This window comes from Gavialis gangeticus, unplaced genomic scaffold, assembly GCF_001723915.1.
Source record: "Gavialis gangeticus isolate Ggan-Ray unplaced genomic scaffold, GavGan_comp1, whole genome shotgun sequence".
In the NCBI taxonomy this organism is placed as follows: domain Eukaryota; kingdom Metazoa; phylum Chordata; order Crocodylia; family Gavialidae; genus Gavialis; species Gavialis gangeticus.
The window spans coordinates 91,525,098-91,542,287 of NW_017729024.1; the positions used below are offsets into that span (position 1 = coordinate 91,525,098).

Sequence of the window (17,190 nt, forward strand, 5' to 3'; positions counted from 1 at the left end):
CCTTGATATAGAGTGCCACTCCCCCCCCTCTCTTTCCTATCCTGTCCCTCCTGTACAGCCTATAGCCCTCGACATTCACCGCCCAATCATGTCTGATGGTCTGATGAGTATACACTTTCTCAGTGGAGAATTGACAGAATTCTAACAAAGTCTATGAATTTGTTAGTTACAAAGAGGACATGGAAAACTATATTTGAGATAAATTACTGCATTGCCACCTCTATAAATGCCAATAGATTTTGACCATTTATGTTAGTGCTGAGTTTGACTCCTGGCATACAGCTTGACCGAACCCTAGAGAGCAGGTAATGGAATCATGATTCCTTTGATAAAAAAGCTAGGGATTAAATGAAAAAAAATTATGCTTTCTACTATCAACAAATTCTACTTTTGGATTTGTTAATGGGAATAGGCATCAATCCATGGTTTCATAGATTTCATAGACATTAGGGCTGGAAGGGACCTCGGAAGATCATTGAGTCCAGCCCCCCGCCCAAAGGGCAGGAAGTCAGCTGAGGTCATAGAATCCCAGCAAGATAAGCATCCGATTTGCTCTTGAAGGTGTTCAATGTAGGTGCTTGAACCACCTCTGATGGCAGGCTGTTCCAGACCTTGGGGGCTCAGACAGTAAAGAAATTCTTCCTTATGTCCAGCCTGAAATGGTCTCGCAGTAGTTTATGACTGTTTGACCTTGTCATCCCTTGGGCACTCTGGTGAACAAACGTTCCCCCAGATCCTGGTCGTCACCCCTGATAAACATATAGGTGGCCATCAGATCACCCCTGAGCCTGCGCTTTTCCAGGTTAAAGAGCCAATCCTTAAGTATAAGACTAACACTTGTACACATACACTTGTAATAACTTCCTGATGACCTGCAGTGACCTCCTGAAAGCTCAAAGAATCATCTTTTAGACCCAGTTATACCTTTAATCCTAATATAGAGAAACTTTACTGACTTCAAGGAAATGAGTTCAGATTTATTGCTGTCTACCTAAACTGTTGCTTACTGTATATATGAATATTACCAGCTGTGTGAAACCATCTGCACACTGGTATGTGTATTCAAGGACTATAGGAGCCATTCATCACCCCCTTCCTTCATACATCATACAATGAACACACTGCGCTATGACAGAGGAGCAGAGCTGAAAAGACCATAGAGGGAAGTGGATAATTTCATCTGAGCATTAGAAGCCAAAATAGCAGCTAATAAAAAGCCTTCAAACTGTGACAATTCCATACACACACCTACGAGGATTCCTTGACAAGCTGCCTCACAAACTCTTTCTTGTTTTTCTGAGCATAGTCTCCACCAGACTCACCCACACAGGTATTCTGCTGAGTAGTGACATTTGAGACCTGCAGGTGCCTGGCACTACTGCCATTACTGAATACATAGGCACTTGCTGCTTGCTGTAAACATTTGTACTGTGGTGCTATCCTGGCTAGTTACAGCCCAAATAATTATAAACCTATTTTTTACCTTTTTAGCATCATGCTCTCACGCATTAATTTTCTTTACAAATATGCACTTTGTACTGAAAACAGATGTAGTGAGCTCACTCTCTGGTGATTATTTTGCTAGCATTATCTTTAACAAACATTTTGCATATAGTCACCAGAAAGCACATAATGTGCAGTTGCTAGAAACTGAACATCATACAATGCTAAAAGTTAGGCTCATATTCTATAGAATAACTATGCACACTCGGCCAGATTCTGCACTTAGTTTTACTTGTCAAAAGCTAGTCTTACTCTCCTGTTCTTAAGGGTCCTTTTTTTGGTTGAACTTGCATAAGTAAAATCAGAATCTGAGCTATTCTTACAGTATTTGCTAAGCATTACAACATTTTCAAATTAAGAGATGACTTAAGAAAGGGATTTTTAATAGGGTGTGTACTCTTGCTTCATTTTGTTCTGGAGATGGAAGGCCTGAAAGTTGCATATTTTTTAAAAAGCTGGGAATTTTTAGCTCAGAAACATCATGAACACCAAGTCTCATCATCCTTCTCTGCTGTCACTTATGTGAGATTTTGGAAGAGCACTGACCCCTAAGAAGGTTGAATTAACAAAGTCATCCTTTGTCCAATATGTTCATTTAATATGAGGATTAAGTAAGCAAACCAAATGAACAAACAAAATAAAACCACAAAAAATTCTCTGGAGCCTGGTTTAAAGAGCTCTCCCACTCCTACTTGGTCAGCTTTTTATTTCTTGACCCTTTTATTCTGTATTTACAACCAGGCTAGGCAAGGCCTGAATGCCTAATGTAAAACAAAAACAAACAAACAAAAACCCATTTTTTTCCAGAAAAAAAGGAGATGCCATGTTACTAAATGAGTGTTGTTACTACTATCAGCGTCACCAATACTGCTTTTGTTAACCAGACAGTGCTCTTAGTACAGGCTGTTAATAGGAAAAAGTGCAGAGCTGCATCCCTTGGAGATCTCCCAGCCTCAGTGCTGCTACAAAAAGGGAGTACTTTGTGACACCTTTCTCATCATCTTAATCCTCTTTTGGCAAGTTGGTTCTGAGTGGGAGTTAAGTGACTCATTTATAGCCTGTGTGCTTTTCTGAGCCTGTAGGGTTAGGAGTTTTGACTGGGCCAAAGCAGACTGTGCAAAATGGGAAAAAGAAATCTGTTTTTCCCTCATGGCTGCACAGAAACTAACCACAATCTATACCTTATTATTATATAGATCAGGGGTATTCAACCCTTGATCTGGCCCACAGAGCCACATTGTCCAGCGTGTGGGGCTCTTCAAGAGTCTGGAAATTTTGTGGTGAAGGAGTGGTGACAGCATTAATTGCTGCTCCCCCGCTCCCATGTCTCCAGATCTGTGGGGAGACCTGAGGGGCCCTGCACACCAGATCATGCCAACATGCAGCTGAATCCAGACACTGAGGCTAGGGACAGACATTCAAAAAGTCTGAGCCTGAATTGATTCAATCTTTGCAGGTTAGTCTAACCTGGCTAGGCTGAACTGGTTTGTGACTGGACACACATTCTCTCTGGACTGAGGAAATTCAGGCACATGCCTGCAGTGGCTCAGGCTAGAAGTTGGGGGGTGGTGCTAGAGCAGCCCTCCATACCCTTCTACAGTGCTGAGCTAAGGAAAGTGTGGCTTCTTATTAGGGAGGTCTGCCTGCACCATCCCAGGCTTTTCCCTGCTGGCTGCTCAAGGGATGGGAGTATTTCCAGCCCCAGCCTCAGACTAGCACTCTGAGGCAAGGGGGTGTGTGCAGTGTATGCATCTGCAGATGATACAGAGCTTTTCAATTTCCTTCTCCCTGCTTCTTTACACTATCTGCAGCAAACTGACATGCGAACAAGCCAACAAGGGGCTGATAACAGTGTTTATCACCTCATCAGCAAAACAATGGCCTCTCTCCATTAGTTCAAACAGCTTCTTAAACAGCTTGACAGCTGACCTGTTCATTAGCTCCAAAAAGCCCTAAGCAGTCATTCTGTCTGCTGATCCCAGTGAAATTGGAGATACTCACACACAAAGACACCGCTCAGCTTCAGCTAGCATACCACATGCCTGGGTCCATGGGGCTGGGGTCCATGCTGTGGGAAATGGGAGGGAGGGATGGGGGGCTTCCTGCTTGACCAGTAAGCAGCAATGGGGGCAGTAGGGCACAGACAAGCCAGGGAGACCCTGCTATATCTGCAGTCTTTGCCAGAGCTCCAGTCAGGGAGCAGAGGGAAGGGGCCAGCCCTGCTGTGGAGCAAAGAGCCCTGATCAGGCCAGAGAGCATGCCAGGATGCTGGGGGAGTCTGGTTTATCTTAAACCAGCAAGGGGTCTGGGACAGACATTGCATAAACCGGTTTGACCCAAATCAGTTAAATCTGATACTATATTCAACCATGTTTATCTCAAACTAGTTTCAGCCATTTCAAACTGGTTTATGTACACTGAACTTCTGTTCTGTTACAGGTTTAAATCAGTTTCTGATCACTTAAACCAGTTTATGTGTAATGTCTGTCCCCAGCCTTAGAGTCAGTTTGCCACACAGCCAGATCTGAGCATGAATTCAGGCTGCTGCGTGGCTGGATCCAGGTACATGGGGTCAGGCTGGTCAATGGCCCAATCCGGGTGTGTGGAGCTGGGCCAGCATGCTGGATCACACCCATGGGCAGACCCCATGCACTGACCTGGCATGGATCTGGCCTGCAGAGCCGAAAGGTTGGGCACAATTTATACAGCCAGAGGCCCAATTTAGGAAGAGTCTCTATACTGTGGTCCCAACAAGGCAATGGAAATTCCCGACCTTCCAACTGGTCAGAGTCTCTGTATCATGCCTGCCAATCTCTGAACAGATAAAGAGTAGCTTTACATTTAAAACAAATCCTTGGTAGCTTGTTCAGGAAATAGAAGGGTTGATCCTCCCTTCGTTTTCTTGCCCATTATAAACATCAACTGTATCCAAGCCCCACCCCCAACCTTTAAAGCTAAATGCAGAGTGGGCACCTGCAAAATTCAAGTGAACATCTAAAAAAGGTTTGAAACAGGATCTCCTAGTGCAGGAATAAACACCCAGAAAACCTGTCATTACCATGATTAAATGGCATAGTAAGCCACTGACTAGAGCAGGTAAGTCAACCTGTTGGGGCATCAGATAGAATGATGGGAAACCTTATGTCTTGAGGAATGAGAAAATGACCAAGGGAAAAAAGACATTAAGAAACCAAATAAAAACACCTAACCATCCAGAAACTCAAACTCTTCCAGATAAATAAACGAAGGTATGTGCTGCTATAAATGGACTGCAATTCTCCAGAGTGTCAGCAGAGCTCTTGTGGCACAAGGAACAAACTAATTACTTGTCAGCTGTTCTAGTTTGGCCTGGGGTGGATGGCAGCAGTAAGAAGGGAAAGCCGCTACAATTGCATCATGTCCTCAGGCTCATCTGGTCTGGTTTTTTAAAAACTGTTGCTGTTTTATTATTCATTAACATTTGCACTAGCAAATTTCATCTCTTCTCCTCCCACCTCTACCAAGATCCCTAACAGACTCCTAAACAAATAAATAAATAAAGGTTCACGCAGTCAATTTCTTCAAGCAGATGCATCCCCAATGCTGTTTCTCTTCAAGTCATCTCTGCAGCATTTCTCAGTGGCTGCAGTGATACATTATGAAGAATATCATCAACAATCTGAAGGTGAGCAAGAGCTTAGGACTACTTTCATCTTCAAAAATGCAGAGAGTAAATCGACATCTTTGGTCAAATCTCAAATCTCAATGGATTGACCACACAAGATGGTCATCTCAGAGTAAACCAATTCCATTGTATTAATAAAGAGCAGCCAAATCACTTCTTGCAGTATATTTTGTGGTAATACAAATACTTCCAGTGAGCAGCTGACAAAAATGCCAGGTGCAGGGAAAGAACAGCTTACATACATGAAATTAAGCTTTAACTGTTAAAAAGACTTATGTGACTATGTACGGTTATGTCTGGGGGACAGAGCCTTCCCATTGTCATTTCTGGATGTTTCACTACCTTGTACTGCCATAGCCACAATTCTCCAGGCAATTGCCTGGCAAATCTACCACTGGCCTATTCCTCTCAGGACCAGATCCCGATTTAGCAATACATATCCCAAGCAGGGCCGACCAGAATCCCATGATCCTTACCAGCATTTCCCAGGTGCTACCAGTCTGAAATGAGAGATTAGAAGCTAAACATAGCCCATGTCCATCTTCTGCATTTGCCAAAGGACCTTTTGGGTGATGAAAGAATACACCTTTTAAAATGTGCAGGATGAAATACTAACTTAGCTCAAGTTTAAAATGTGTATATCACATCCTCAGCATGTATAAACTGTGCGCCTTCATTCATTCATCCTTTCTTGATGGATTCACTCTTCCTTCTTTGTTCTCTCCATATCTCATCCATATTATTGCCATCTCTCTCTAACTCACCCTTAATCTTCCCTTTCCCTCTCCCTCTTCCTCTCTTTATTTCACACACTGCTCTCACACTCTCAATGAGGGAGAGGGAAAGGAAAAGGAAGAAAAAGAGGGAGAGAAAAGAAAACAGAGAAAGGGAATACATTGTGTTACCTGGGGGAAAGGGGGAGCTTTGACATACGTTTCAGGAGGAGTTTCAGCTGACTCAGCCAAAATCCCTTCGGTGGCCCCAGCTGCAGGTTGTTCTCATTTCTCTACAGGCCCAGGCCATCTAGGGTAGTATCAACCTAAACTACTGTTTTCTTCAGTGGGTGCTGGAGTACAGATATGCAAGGCCCTTAGGGCAAATGCAGATGCAACGTAGGCAGGTGGACTATCATCAGAGTCAGTGAAGTTCGAGCTGCTTGTGCAAAGCCTATGTGATTTGCCCTATGTGAGGTTCATGCTATTAGATCCATAAACAGGTCCCACCACCTTCCCATACAGATTTCTACAACCTGGAATCATCCTTGTCTACCTGTCTCCCATTCTGAACAAATATCAAGAAAAGGTGGTCACCGTTAAAAACAGACCTTGCACATACATAGAACACCTTTTTTCCAAAGCTTGTCAAAGTTTTTTAAAAGCATTTTAAGCCTCATAACAACCTTCTAAGTGAGGTAAGTACAGTTGACCCCATTTTACCAACAGGTAAAGTCGAGTCATATACAAGATCACAGAGGTGCTGAGTATGTGGGGGCCTGAGGGCCCTGGTCCCCCTTGGGAAGAGGGCTGTCACCTGAAATGCGTAAAACTTTCCACATGTCCATCATTTTAGGCCTTCCCCCTGCCCCAGCAAAAATAAAAGTCAGTGCCTGTGCAAAATCACATTCAAGTATGACTTTTACTTGAGATACTGAAGCAGAAACCCAAGAAGTCCTGACTCTCAGTTCCATGCTGTAAACTTCTTGTTATAAATACATCCAGCCATTACTACAGTATGTTTTTTTCCAAGTTCAGAAATTATGTCATTCTTGTCTTAAAATGATGAAATAGCTTGATGTGCCAAATTTCCAGAAGACAAGATGTGATAGAAATCTGGTTCAGATGTTGACTAAGCTCTACATTTTGCCCAGAAGAAAACAATACAACAAAAAGACGTGTGCTTCTCAGCTGTTAATTGAAACAACTCATTGAACATAAATATGACCACAGGTTTTTAATGTAGCCTGCCCTGCCCTGCCCAACCAGATGTAAGAACAAATTCTTTTCAAGACTGTCACAAACAACTGTGAAGAATTAGCAGTTTCCCTTGGACGGAAGCAGCAGTTGAGTTAAGGCACAGATGGCAGAGACAGCCTTCATCTGCTCTGTTTACCAGGTGCCTCATTGTCAGTAGCAAGAGAGACCCGTGTTAAGGTTGCACAGTGTCCAGCATTACATGATGAGGTTCTAGAGTTCACATGGTAAAAAAGCTTGGCCATGGCTTGAATCCCTGAGCCCTTGGAGCTACATCAAGCTATCTCATGTAACCCGGTCCTCATTCTTCAGCTCCACACACAATAGTTATATATGGTGATGAAAAGCAAAGCTGCCAAATATATGACTTATCACATAACAATAAAACTATAAAACAACAATGGCAATCAACTTATATACACAAGATTTTTCAAGGCCTTTACAAACTTACAAATTGATATACAAGAGTCAAATTCTTCCCTTAGATATTTGGGCATAGCTCCCATTGACTTCACTGAAAACTGGATAAGTCAGAATAGGCAATATGCACTGGGATAGCTTCATGCAGCTGAAGTGCAACCAATACCAGAGTAAAACAAAGCAGTAACTGAATGCCAACCAGCTTGAGATAGGAAATACTCATTACTAACTGTAGTGCATTTTTAGGGTGCTAAATATATTACCAGTAAAATTTTCTATCTTAGTTTTTCTCTCTCTCTTTTTGACTGAAATCATTTTCCCAGGTGCAGTGCTGCGGCTTCCAAGTTATATCTACTCAAGCAAATCCAAACATTTCACAATCCCTAAGCATATTTCTATAACATCTAAATGTTTAGCCATATTTGATCACTCCCCCTTTAATGCTGATTTTCCTTTTTTTTTGAAGCCCAGTGGACCTGCCAAGCTTCTAACCTCAGAAGACATTTTAATCATTTTTTCTAAGAAAATTAAATCCAGAACAAGTAAACGAAATGACAGGCTAATCTTACTCTTGCTAAGAGTATCCAAATTTCCTGAATCCTAAAATATGAAAATCACCCTTCTTAATATCCGTTTCTTTAAGATATATGATGACTTGATCATCCTCTGAAAAATAGTTATCAGCATTACCCATGTGATAAGAGTTCAACAAGATCTCCACCACTTCTGACTGCACCGATTCACTTACCCTGTAGTAATCAGTGCTGTACACATCTCTGGACATTCCAAAATCTCCAATCTTCACCAGCAGGTTCTCACCAACGAGGCAGTTCCGCGTGGCAAGATCCCGATGCACAAAGTGCTGTGATGCCAAATAAACCATACCAGCTGCAATCTGCTGAGCAATATGTAGCATCTGGGATTGGGTCAACTCAGCTGGACGATTACCTTCAGCCATCAGCACTGCATCTGGTCCATGTGCCCTGCACAGAAATACAGAATGATGAAGCACTGCGTTACTTGTAAGCCAGAATAATGGGGGAATTGGCATTACTGGGACTGAAAGAGTCATTAAAGGTGATGACAAAATTGGCTAAATTCATCTGAGAGGTAGGGACTGGCTAAATTTATGCATCTCCCCTGTTTTTTCTTCACTGTTTTCTTTTTTGTCAGGATGGGAAGGGGAACAGGTGAATATGTTGCTCATGAAAATAAGGAACTGGGTGACTCACAGCCATACATCCCAGTCCTAACCTGTTACTCCTCTGCTATTTTAGTCCAGTGGCCTTTTCTGGTCAATGGCCGCCAGATGTTCAAACTCCTTGGTAGCATGAGAATACTGAAGTCAAGATTCATGTTTAGGCCTCTAGAAATGAATGGCTAAGGCACTGTTGCACTACACTACTTCGTTCTTTTAAATGTCCAATAACCCATCCATGATTTCCAGAGGGAATTATGGCATGAAACACTTACATTTTTTATTTAAGGTGAAGAAGCTAACTGTATTCAGGGGAACAATAAAAGAAACAAATGGAGCAATTTCAGATTTACACCCTTAATCTACCAACCACAGGAAGTGGCTCCATTAATCCCTGATCTACTTTTGTGGCTGGTGTGAATCAGCCTGCCAGAGGATAGTTTACAAGATAAGACATAGATCACAAAACTCATTCCTGTTGACACAGCAGAGCCAGATGAGAAAAACAAGTTTATTTCACTAGTTCTAGGTTAGCTTTGATGTACAGCATACCCTTAGGAAAAGTTGATGTCGACCACTCACCGGATATATTCCTAGACAGTTCTGAGCAGCTATTATATTCATTTCTGCATTTAGAAAGCAGATAATTCACTGTAATGCTATCAGAATAATTATATTATTACTGTATTATGTAGGTTACTGATACTAAACCATTCTCAGGCACTACATATATGTAGATATACATATAGCTTCACTGAAGTAATCTGATACTTTTATTTTATATATACACATACCCAATCACATGCACATGCATTGACAACTATATGCACTCATACCTGCACATTTAGTTTCAGAGTAATTTCATAGATGTGTGTGTGGGGCGGGGGGAGGTACACATGCTTGTGTGTGTACATTTATTTTTAAGGAAGTTACAATGTGCTAACTACCCCAAGTGCTCTTAAATACAAAAGAAGGCATAATGCCTACCTAAAGAGTATAGAATTTAATCTAGTTTGACAGATAGGCAGGTAGATACCACTGCTATATACTACATACGTATATTGTATATATGACACACACTACTTTAGGGCAAATATTACTAGCCATTCATCCCTAATAGCAAATTGAGGCAAGTTAAGGAGGTCATTTTATCCCACCCATTCCCCATGCAATATATGATTTGATGTTCTGCACATTCCTTCTCCCTCACCCCCCGCCTGCACCATTCATTTTTCGAAAAACATTGTTTTCCCTCTGCACCTATCAATTTGATCTTCCAAACAGCCTGCCCCTACTACTCATTCTTTAAAGCCTATTTTTAAACAACCATCCAGTGATGACCATTATTTGTCCAAAGAACCACTTCCTCACCCCAAAGCACTTTTCTGATACACATGGACTATGTGTAACCCTAATGTGCCCTTAGGAAAGTCTGGAAAAGCATTGCAAATTAAATAAAATCTGTAAGATCAAGTTTGGAAACTATCTATTAGAAATACCTTATAAAAATGCCCTGGGGGAAAAAAATGAGAGATCGGGGTGATAAATGAAGGAAGGTTTGCTATTTCCCTGATATTGCAGTTGGCACTAGGCAGAAAAGGCACTATTCTGTCACAGAGCTGAGCAATTGTGCAACTGGTGGTGGTTGAAGAAATAAAAGCAGGATGTGAAGTCCTGGACTAACCCTAAATGTGATTTCTTAATGAAAAGCATTGTGCATCCTCATAACAGATTTTTTAATAGCCTGCTGCTCACACAAGAAGCTGCAAGTCTCTCTTAATTTAGAAAACTACTCATCCTCCACCAGCATCCTTGAGAAGATATTTCTTTTCTAATTAAACTTTTGCTTTTTAAAAAATGTTCGACCCTTCTTGTTCATCTACCTCATTTCCTCTGTAAATCATGAACTCCTTATCTTCAGCAATACACAGCTGCAGGAGACAGTAACTTCCACTGCAACTCTTTCTAATCCACCTCAGTCTTCCTACGCCTGAATGATGTGCATAGGGAAGTTTTTGACCTTCAGGATGTCACCCTAGCTCTGAAACACAACACCATGCTGCAGCAAGCAGCCACGCTCAGTCTGGTCCAAGACTGATTAAATGCTGGATTAGATTTCCCCTGATGGCCGTGGGTGGCGCTGCAGGGTAAGAAATAGATACTCTCTTATAGGCCATTTATATTGTTGATCTGCTGCATAAGCTGTGGTAAATGTGAGAAGAATGACAAATTTAAACTCAGGTCAAACAGCTATTCTAGCATACTAATTTTATGTTTTAAATACAAGGGATGATTAAGAAAAAATAAAAGATCCAATATAGGATTCAGAACTTAGCAGTTATAAAACAACTTCTAACCAGAAAATAAATTCATCAATTGCAATTCTGTATGATTTCAATGCTCTTGAAAGACACTGGATGGAGGCTACAGTTCTCTGTTGATCCACAAATGAGGTCCAGCATGGCAGCTCCTGAACCTCAAAGTCCCAGCTCTGTTTTAACAAGGCAGTTAAACCAGAAGCTGGAGACAGTCACTATAGGTGAAGCAGAGTTCATCCTCCCTGCCCCATTCTAAAATGCCAGTTAATGTCATTTGCTTTTACAAGGCAAGTATTTGCCCATGGGGAATAGGTATGAAATCAGACTCATTTCCTATGAACTATCAAAGAAGTAGCAAATGGTTACACTGTCAGTCACTGTCAGTGCAGGATGGATACAAAATTGGAACTAATTTAATGCTAGTTATGATAGCTAACCATCACAGCTATAACGATAGCTAACGTGGCACTCAAGCATTGGCATATCAGTGACTCTGCCTGTATAGGAAAATATGCTTTAAAAATATATATACCTCAGGAATTTGTTGAGATCTCCATGCTTCATATACTCAAAGACCATGATGAGTGGATCGCCCTCTATGCAAACTCCATAAAACTTCACTATGTGGTCATGCTGTAGATTAGTCAGCAACTCTGCCTCTCGGTGGAAGTCTTTCCGAGCATTATCACTAGCGTCTTTTAGTGTCTAGAGATGGAAGAGAAAAATTCATGTCAAAAGCAAAAGAACATATTGGGGAAAGATGAGCATCTTACACTGTGTAAAAGACAGAAAAAAGACATTTTTGTGGCTGCTTTAGATCTGTAAACATGAAATCTGGGGCCAAATACAAGCCTATGATTTACAGTATTTTTTTCTGCTACATTTTATCCTATATTACTATTTATTTCTATTGTGGTATGCCTAAGGAACCCCAGTTCTGGAGCAGAAACCCATTGTGCTAGATCCTGTACAGTAACACAAAATAAAAAGATAATCCTTGTTCTGAAGAGCTTATTGGTAGACAAAGGGCCTGAGTCTCTTCTCATTTATGCCAGTGCCAGGGCTGTCCCTGGGGGGGGGGCGAATTGGGGTGACCATACCGGGCCCTGTGCTTTGTGGGGCCCTGCGGAGCTGGGTGCAGCAGTGGCTCCACGTCCAGCCACTCACTAACCAACCCCCCCCCGATAGCAGCAACAGCTTCTTTGGGTCCAGGGTCCGTGAGTTTGGAGCAGGGGCAGGGCTCAACACCCTGCTTGGGCTGGTTCTGGCCAGTGCTAAACACCAATCTTGTATAGCTTCAATCCGTGTTTTGTTAGTTCTGTGAAGTGATGGATGGTATTGCAATACTCAGCAAAACTCTACATCCTTTTATTATTTTTATGGCTGTTGACCCTGAAGTATTATTTGGCAGATGTATAGGAGGACAAGTCCCTACTGCAGAGCTTACAATCTAGGACCTTGTTTAAATGTTTGCTGTGAGTTCAGTGTTCAAATGCTTGAAGTTAAGCACATGCATAACTCTTTGAAGTTCAGACAATATAGAAACAAAGGACAGAGGCAGGATGCTGACAGGGTATGAGACTTATCTTTTAAAATCTCCTTTTCTTTTGCATTTTTAGATTTTGCATGCTTTTCTTTAATGGGAAGTATGTCAAAACTGGATTAAAAGGAAGCCTTGGCACTTTGGGCATGGAGATGTTCCTTCCCCACATTGCTGTTTATAAGAAAATGAATTATTTGCCATAAGAGGTTAAATCTCACATAAAGTAAATAAGTATTAGTTGTTTATATCATATTGTTAAAAATGCAACATAATTACAATTGGTTGACCTGTGCATAAAATATATAACATTCCTAGAATCTGGTGGCCATGTTCTACATTGCAATTAGAATCAATGAGAAAGAGGATGTGGCACAAATACAGTAACTGCTTGCAATAAAAAAAGGGAAGGTTTACTGAACATTTTGCCATGCTATTGTTAGTGTTCATAAGGAAAGTAGGGAGTAAAGGAAGTAACAGACTAATAGGCGGGCTGATCCTATGCAAGCTTCTTTCTTCTAAGAGCTCTGTTAATGTCACTGTTTTTGTTCAGGGCTTTTCTTCAGTAACAGAGACTGACAATTATGTCCACCTTTTCTAATATTATGTGAAATGCTTGCATGAATGAGGACTTAAATATAACCACCAAAGACCGAACATATTTCACTTGTGAATATTTAATCTATGTCTCCAGAAGCAAACAACTATCATAATCAGGACCAGATGCAGAGGGTACATGGAATGGGGACAACTGGACAGCAACTTCAATACACTACAAAGTTGGGTACTCCTTTCTGCATGGATTCCACAGTCTTCAGATTCCATGGGCCCTTGACATGTTCTTCTATTACCTCACTAATAACTCCTGTGTGTTTCCCTTCCACAGATTTTACCAACAATATGGTGTAATATGGTGTTTAGTGGCTGAGCTAGTCTTTACATTCCCTTGTATCAAGATAAGCTTAGGCTCTATCCAACCATGTCCGAATGCAACCATGTTAGGGGACTAACTGTCTAGAAACACAGTCAAAGTCTAGTCTACACTCCGTCATAGAATGACAGAGGCAACTGTGTTCAAAGTTGGTTTCCTTGGCTTCTAACCATTTGACTAATTTTTACCTATAACGGTTCTGTAAAAATAGTTCATTGTAAAAATAGCTTTTAAAAGGAAGCAAATGTGAGAATAACTTTAAAATTGAAATTGGGTGGGATGTATGTTCTCTCTCTCAACAAATAACTTTCCCCAGAAAGTCTGCAAAACTGCTGACAGCTTTGCTCTGGGAAGATGACATATTGTATATTGCAGAAAGTGTTTTTTATTGCAGAGAAACAGCAAAACTATCATATGGTACAGCAGTTGCTATGGCAATTTTTCTGTCAAACACAGTACAATGAATAATGGCCTAAAACTTTCATTGGGTAAATTGCTGAAACCTGAGAGTTTCTACTAAGCAGTGGTCTTCCAGAAGTCTTATGCCCAATTTCATTGTGTTTCTCCATGTAGCTTAGATAATAAGCAAGCACATTTTACATAGAAAAATACATAGTATTAGGCTTGCTGTCACAGTGAAGGGGTGGGGGGCACAGGACAAAAGTGTCTCACAGAAAAGGAAATAAAGATGTATTAATTGTCATTACTGACAAACAGACCAAATCCCTGAAAGCAAAATTCCTATCAAAGTCAATAGCAGTTTTGTTTGGTTGGTCTCAGTAAGAACTAAGACAACTTTCTTATCCCTGAATGTATTCCGAGAATATGGGCTTCTTGCAGAGATGGTCCATGGTAACTGGAGGAGCAGGAATCTTCCCCTTGGGCAGATCAGTGGCTATTACAGAACCCTCCCTCCCCCGTTTCATTGTGCCCAGCCTCATTACAGGTAGGAGTTATTGGAGCACTGACCACATCTTTTCCTCTCCTTTAGTACAACTTAAGCCCCAATCACCCAGCAGCTTGGAAACTGCCCATAGTTCTGTACTCCATGGTGCACAGGGAGAACAGAACCAACTGCAAGAGCTCTTGGTTTCCTACTCCATCCTGCATTGCTGTAATGTCTGCCCACCAAAACAAGGAAGAGAGGATTTACCTTCTGAATGAGGACAGAAGGATTTGGGCTTTCATTATCAAAATTAACAGAGTTAATAATGCACCTCTAAAGATGCATGTCCTTCACAGTGCACTGGACTTTCACCGCATCCTTATTTTCCTTATTAATAGTGTTCTCCTTCCTTTCCTATTCCTAGCAAAGTACTGAATTTAAGGAAAAGTATGATACAGATTAAACATCTCTCTGAGCTGAAAAGATCTGATTACATGAAAACTCTCAATTTTCATTTGAAAATGTTGTACTTGTGAACACCGAATGGTCAGAATTTCTAAATGGAGCAAAAATCCACAAAATGAGACAAGTTGTGTTCCACTGTCCTGGATGCAGGACCAGGACACAGACACAGACTTGTACACTACAGAAATGTCTTCCATCTGACTCAGGCACAATCAGATGAATTCAAGACTGTGCCCAAGGCCTCAATTCCAGGGCAATGATTATGAAGCCTACTGTAACTTAAAGTCTGTGGTAGCTTCTGTGTAGCAGCAACATAGCCTGCAGGGGAACACGACTCCAAATACTAATTGAAATTTGCCCTGCAGCAAGGGACCCATTAACTCACTTTGGGTGAAAATGTCATACACGTTTGCTTTTGCCCCTGAAGTCCTAAGCACCACTTAAATCTCATGTAAACCTTTTGGGGAACATGATTTGGCCCCGCAAAAATACCATACTTACTCACATACAACACACGCCAGAATAAAGTATGCATCTTGACTTTGAGAGGCAGAATGAGTTAAAAAAGAGTTTTCCTTGTAGTAAATAACTGAGGTCCCTGCTACACGTTACATATATTATGCAATTAACTGATAATAATGTAATAAATTTAGACCAGTCACATATCCAAAGTAAGACTGGCCACAAGTGCAAAGTAATTATCTGGTTAATTCCACAATAAATTTACACCAGCCACACATGTAAAGTAATTAGCACATGACCAGAATGACTATCCAGCTAAGCCAGTCATAAAGTTAGTGTTTGAAAATGTGTAACAACTCTATAGCTGGTTTCTATTCAGCTTTATTTGTATGTGTAGCAGGGCCCTGAGTAGCAGCAGGCAGGGAGCCACGACTGATCACTGTTCTGCTCCCTGTGAGTCCCACACAGATTTTACTTTTGCTTTTGCCCATTAACTGCTCTTACCATATTTCCTGCATATAATATGTACTGCAATTTCTATCAGCTGTCTCTTACATGTGTGTTGTATATGAGAACACATGGTAGTTTTAGTAGGCCTGGCACCACCCAAAATAAACCTAATTGCTTAGTTGTGATTTTTTCAAATATGGGAAACACAGTTTGTGTGCATTATGCCTGATTTTATGGACACCTAGATTTTTTCTGAATTGCTTGTCTTCTATACAATTTTCATTAGCAATGTAAATATATAAAATATTTGTCAATTCAAAAAAGAAAATGCTATATTTTGAGTCAGACCCAATTCCTTTTATAAGGTGAAATTACAGCGATTTCTTAACATGCATGCACAATACTGTTATGGTTGCCAGGCAACCAGCAGAAGGCATGTCAAAGATCCAGACAAGCCTCCAACGAATGAAAAGAAGATCTGACAATAATTCCACACAGGTGAGAAGATGCTCACCCCTGGGCCAGCTTGCTCAGCTTCTTTGCTTCCTAAATCCTCCTGAGATGGACTCATTCCTCTAAATTATTCACCTCTCTGAATGCTAGGAATATTGCTATCAATCAGGGAACCTAGCTTAGCCAGTTTCATTGGCTACACAATCTTGCTTCCAGTGCAGTCAATAGGTATTTTCGCCTTTGATGTTAATGCGAGCAGGACTGTATTCTCTAATTTGTAAGGAGGGAAAGAGCTCATTTTAATAGGGACACAGGGACTGCCATATTTGATCAAAATATTAGCCTGCTTAGCACAGTGTTCCCTGATTGACAATATCCATCAAAAGATATTTCACAGGAAAGGTGTTAGAATTCCAAAATGGGCATGTAGAGAATAATCTATTCAAAGAAGTTCTTTCTTATCCACTCAGGTGTTAGTTTATGCCATGAAAATAAGGATTTATTGTCCTTCCTTGGCTATTAATCAGACGCTTATAAAGGACCATGCCAAGCATCCGTTTTCAAAAAACCCTGTATTAGCAGTGATGCTATAAAGTGACAAAACTGTTGCCTTAATCTACGGAGAAAGCTTTCCCTCACAGTCTTAAGTATTCTTTACCATGAGCTGCAGTGACAGGCAGCATTAAAGAGAGGGAGTGGAAATGCAGAATTTAAGCAGCATCTGAAGTGACTTCCCTTCTTAGGCTAGGGAAAGACATTCAAAAAGCCTGAATTGATTCAATCTTTGCAGGCTAGTCTAACCTGGCTAGGCTACATCACTTTGTAACTGCACAGACATCCCAGACAGGCAGGCACATGTCTGTAATGGCTCAGGCTAGAAGCCAGGGGGCACTAGAGCAGGCCTCCCTTCCTTTCCACAGCACTGAGCGG

At 41.1% G+C, this 17,190-nt stretch overlaps 1 protein-coding gene across 2 annotated transcripts in view; it reads right to left on the reverse strand.

The window, feature by feature from the left end:
• NTRK2 (neurotrophic receptor tyrosine kinase 2) overlaps positions 1-17,190 on the reverse strand; it is a 358,528-nt gene that overhangs the window by 86,558 nt on the left and 254,780 nt on the right. For both annotated transcript variants that reach the window (XR_002097350.1, XM_019517383.1), the window contains 2 exons: positions 11,606-11,778; positions 8,306-8,540 (listed from right to left, as the gene is read on the reverse strand). Coding sequence is in view for 1 of the 2 variants with exons in the window: in XM_019517383.1 (XP_019372928.1) it covers positions 8,306-8,540; positions 11,606-11,778 (408 nt within the window). In the remaining variant the exon portion in view is untranslated. The remainder of the gene's footprint in view (positions 1-8,305; positions 8,541-11,605; positions 11,779-17,190) is intronic.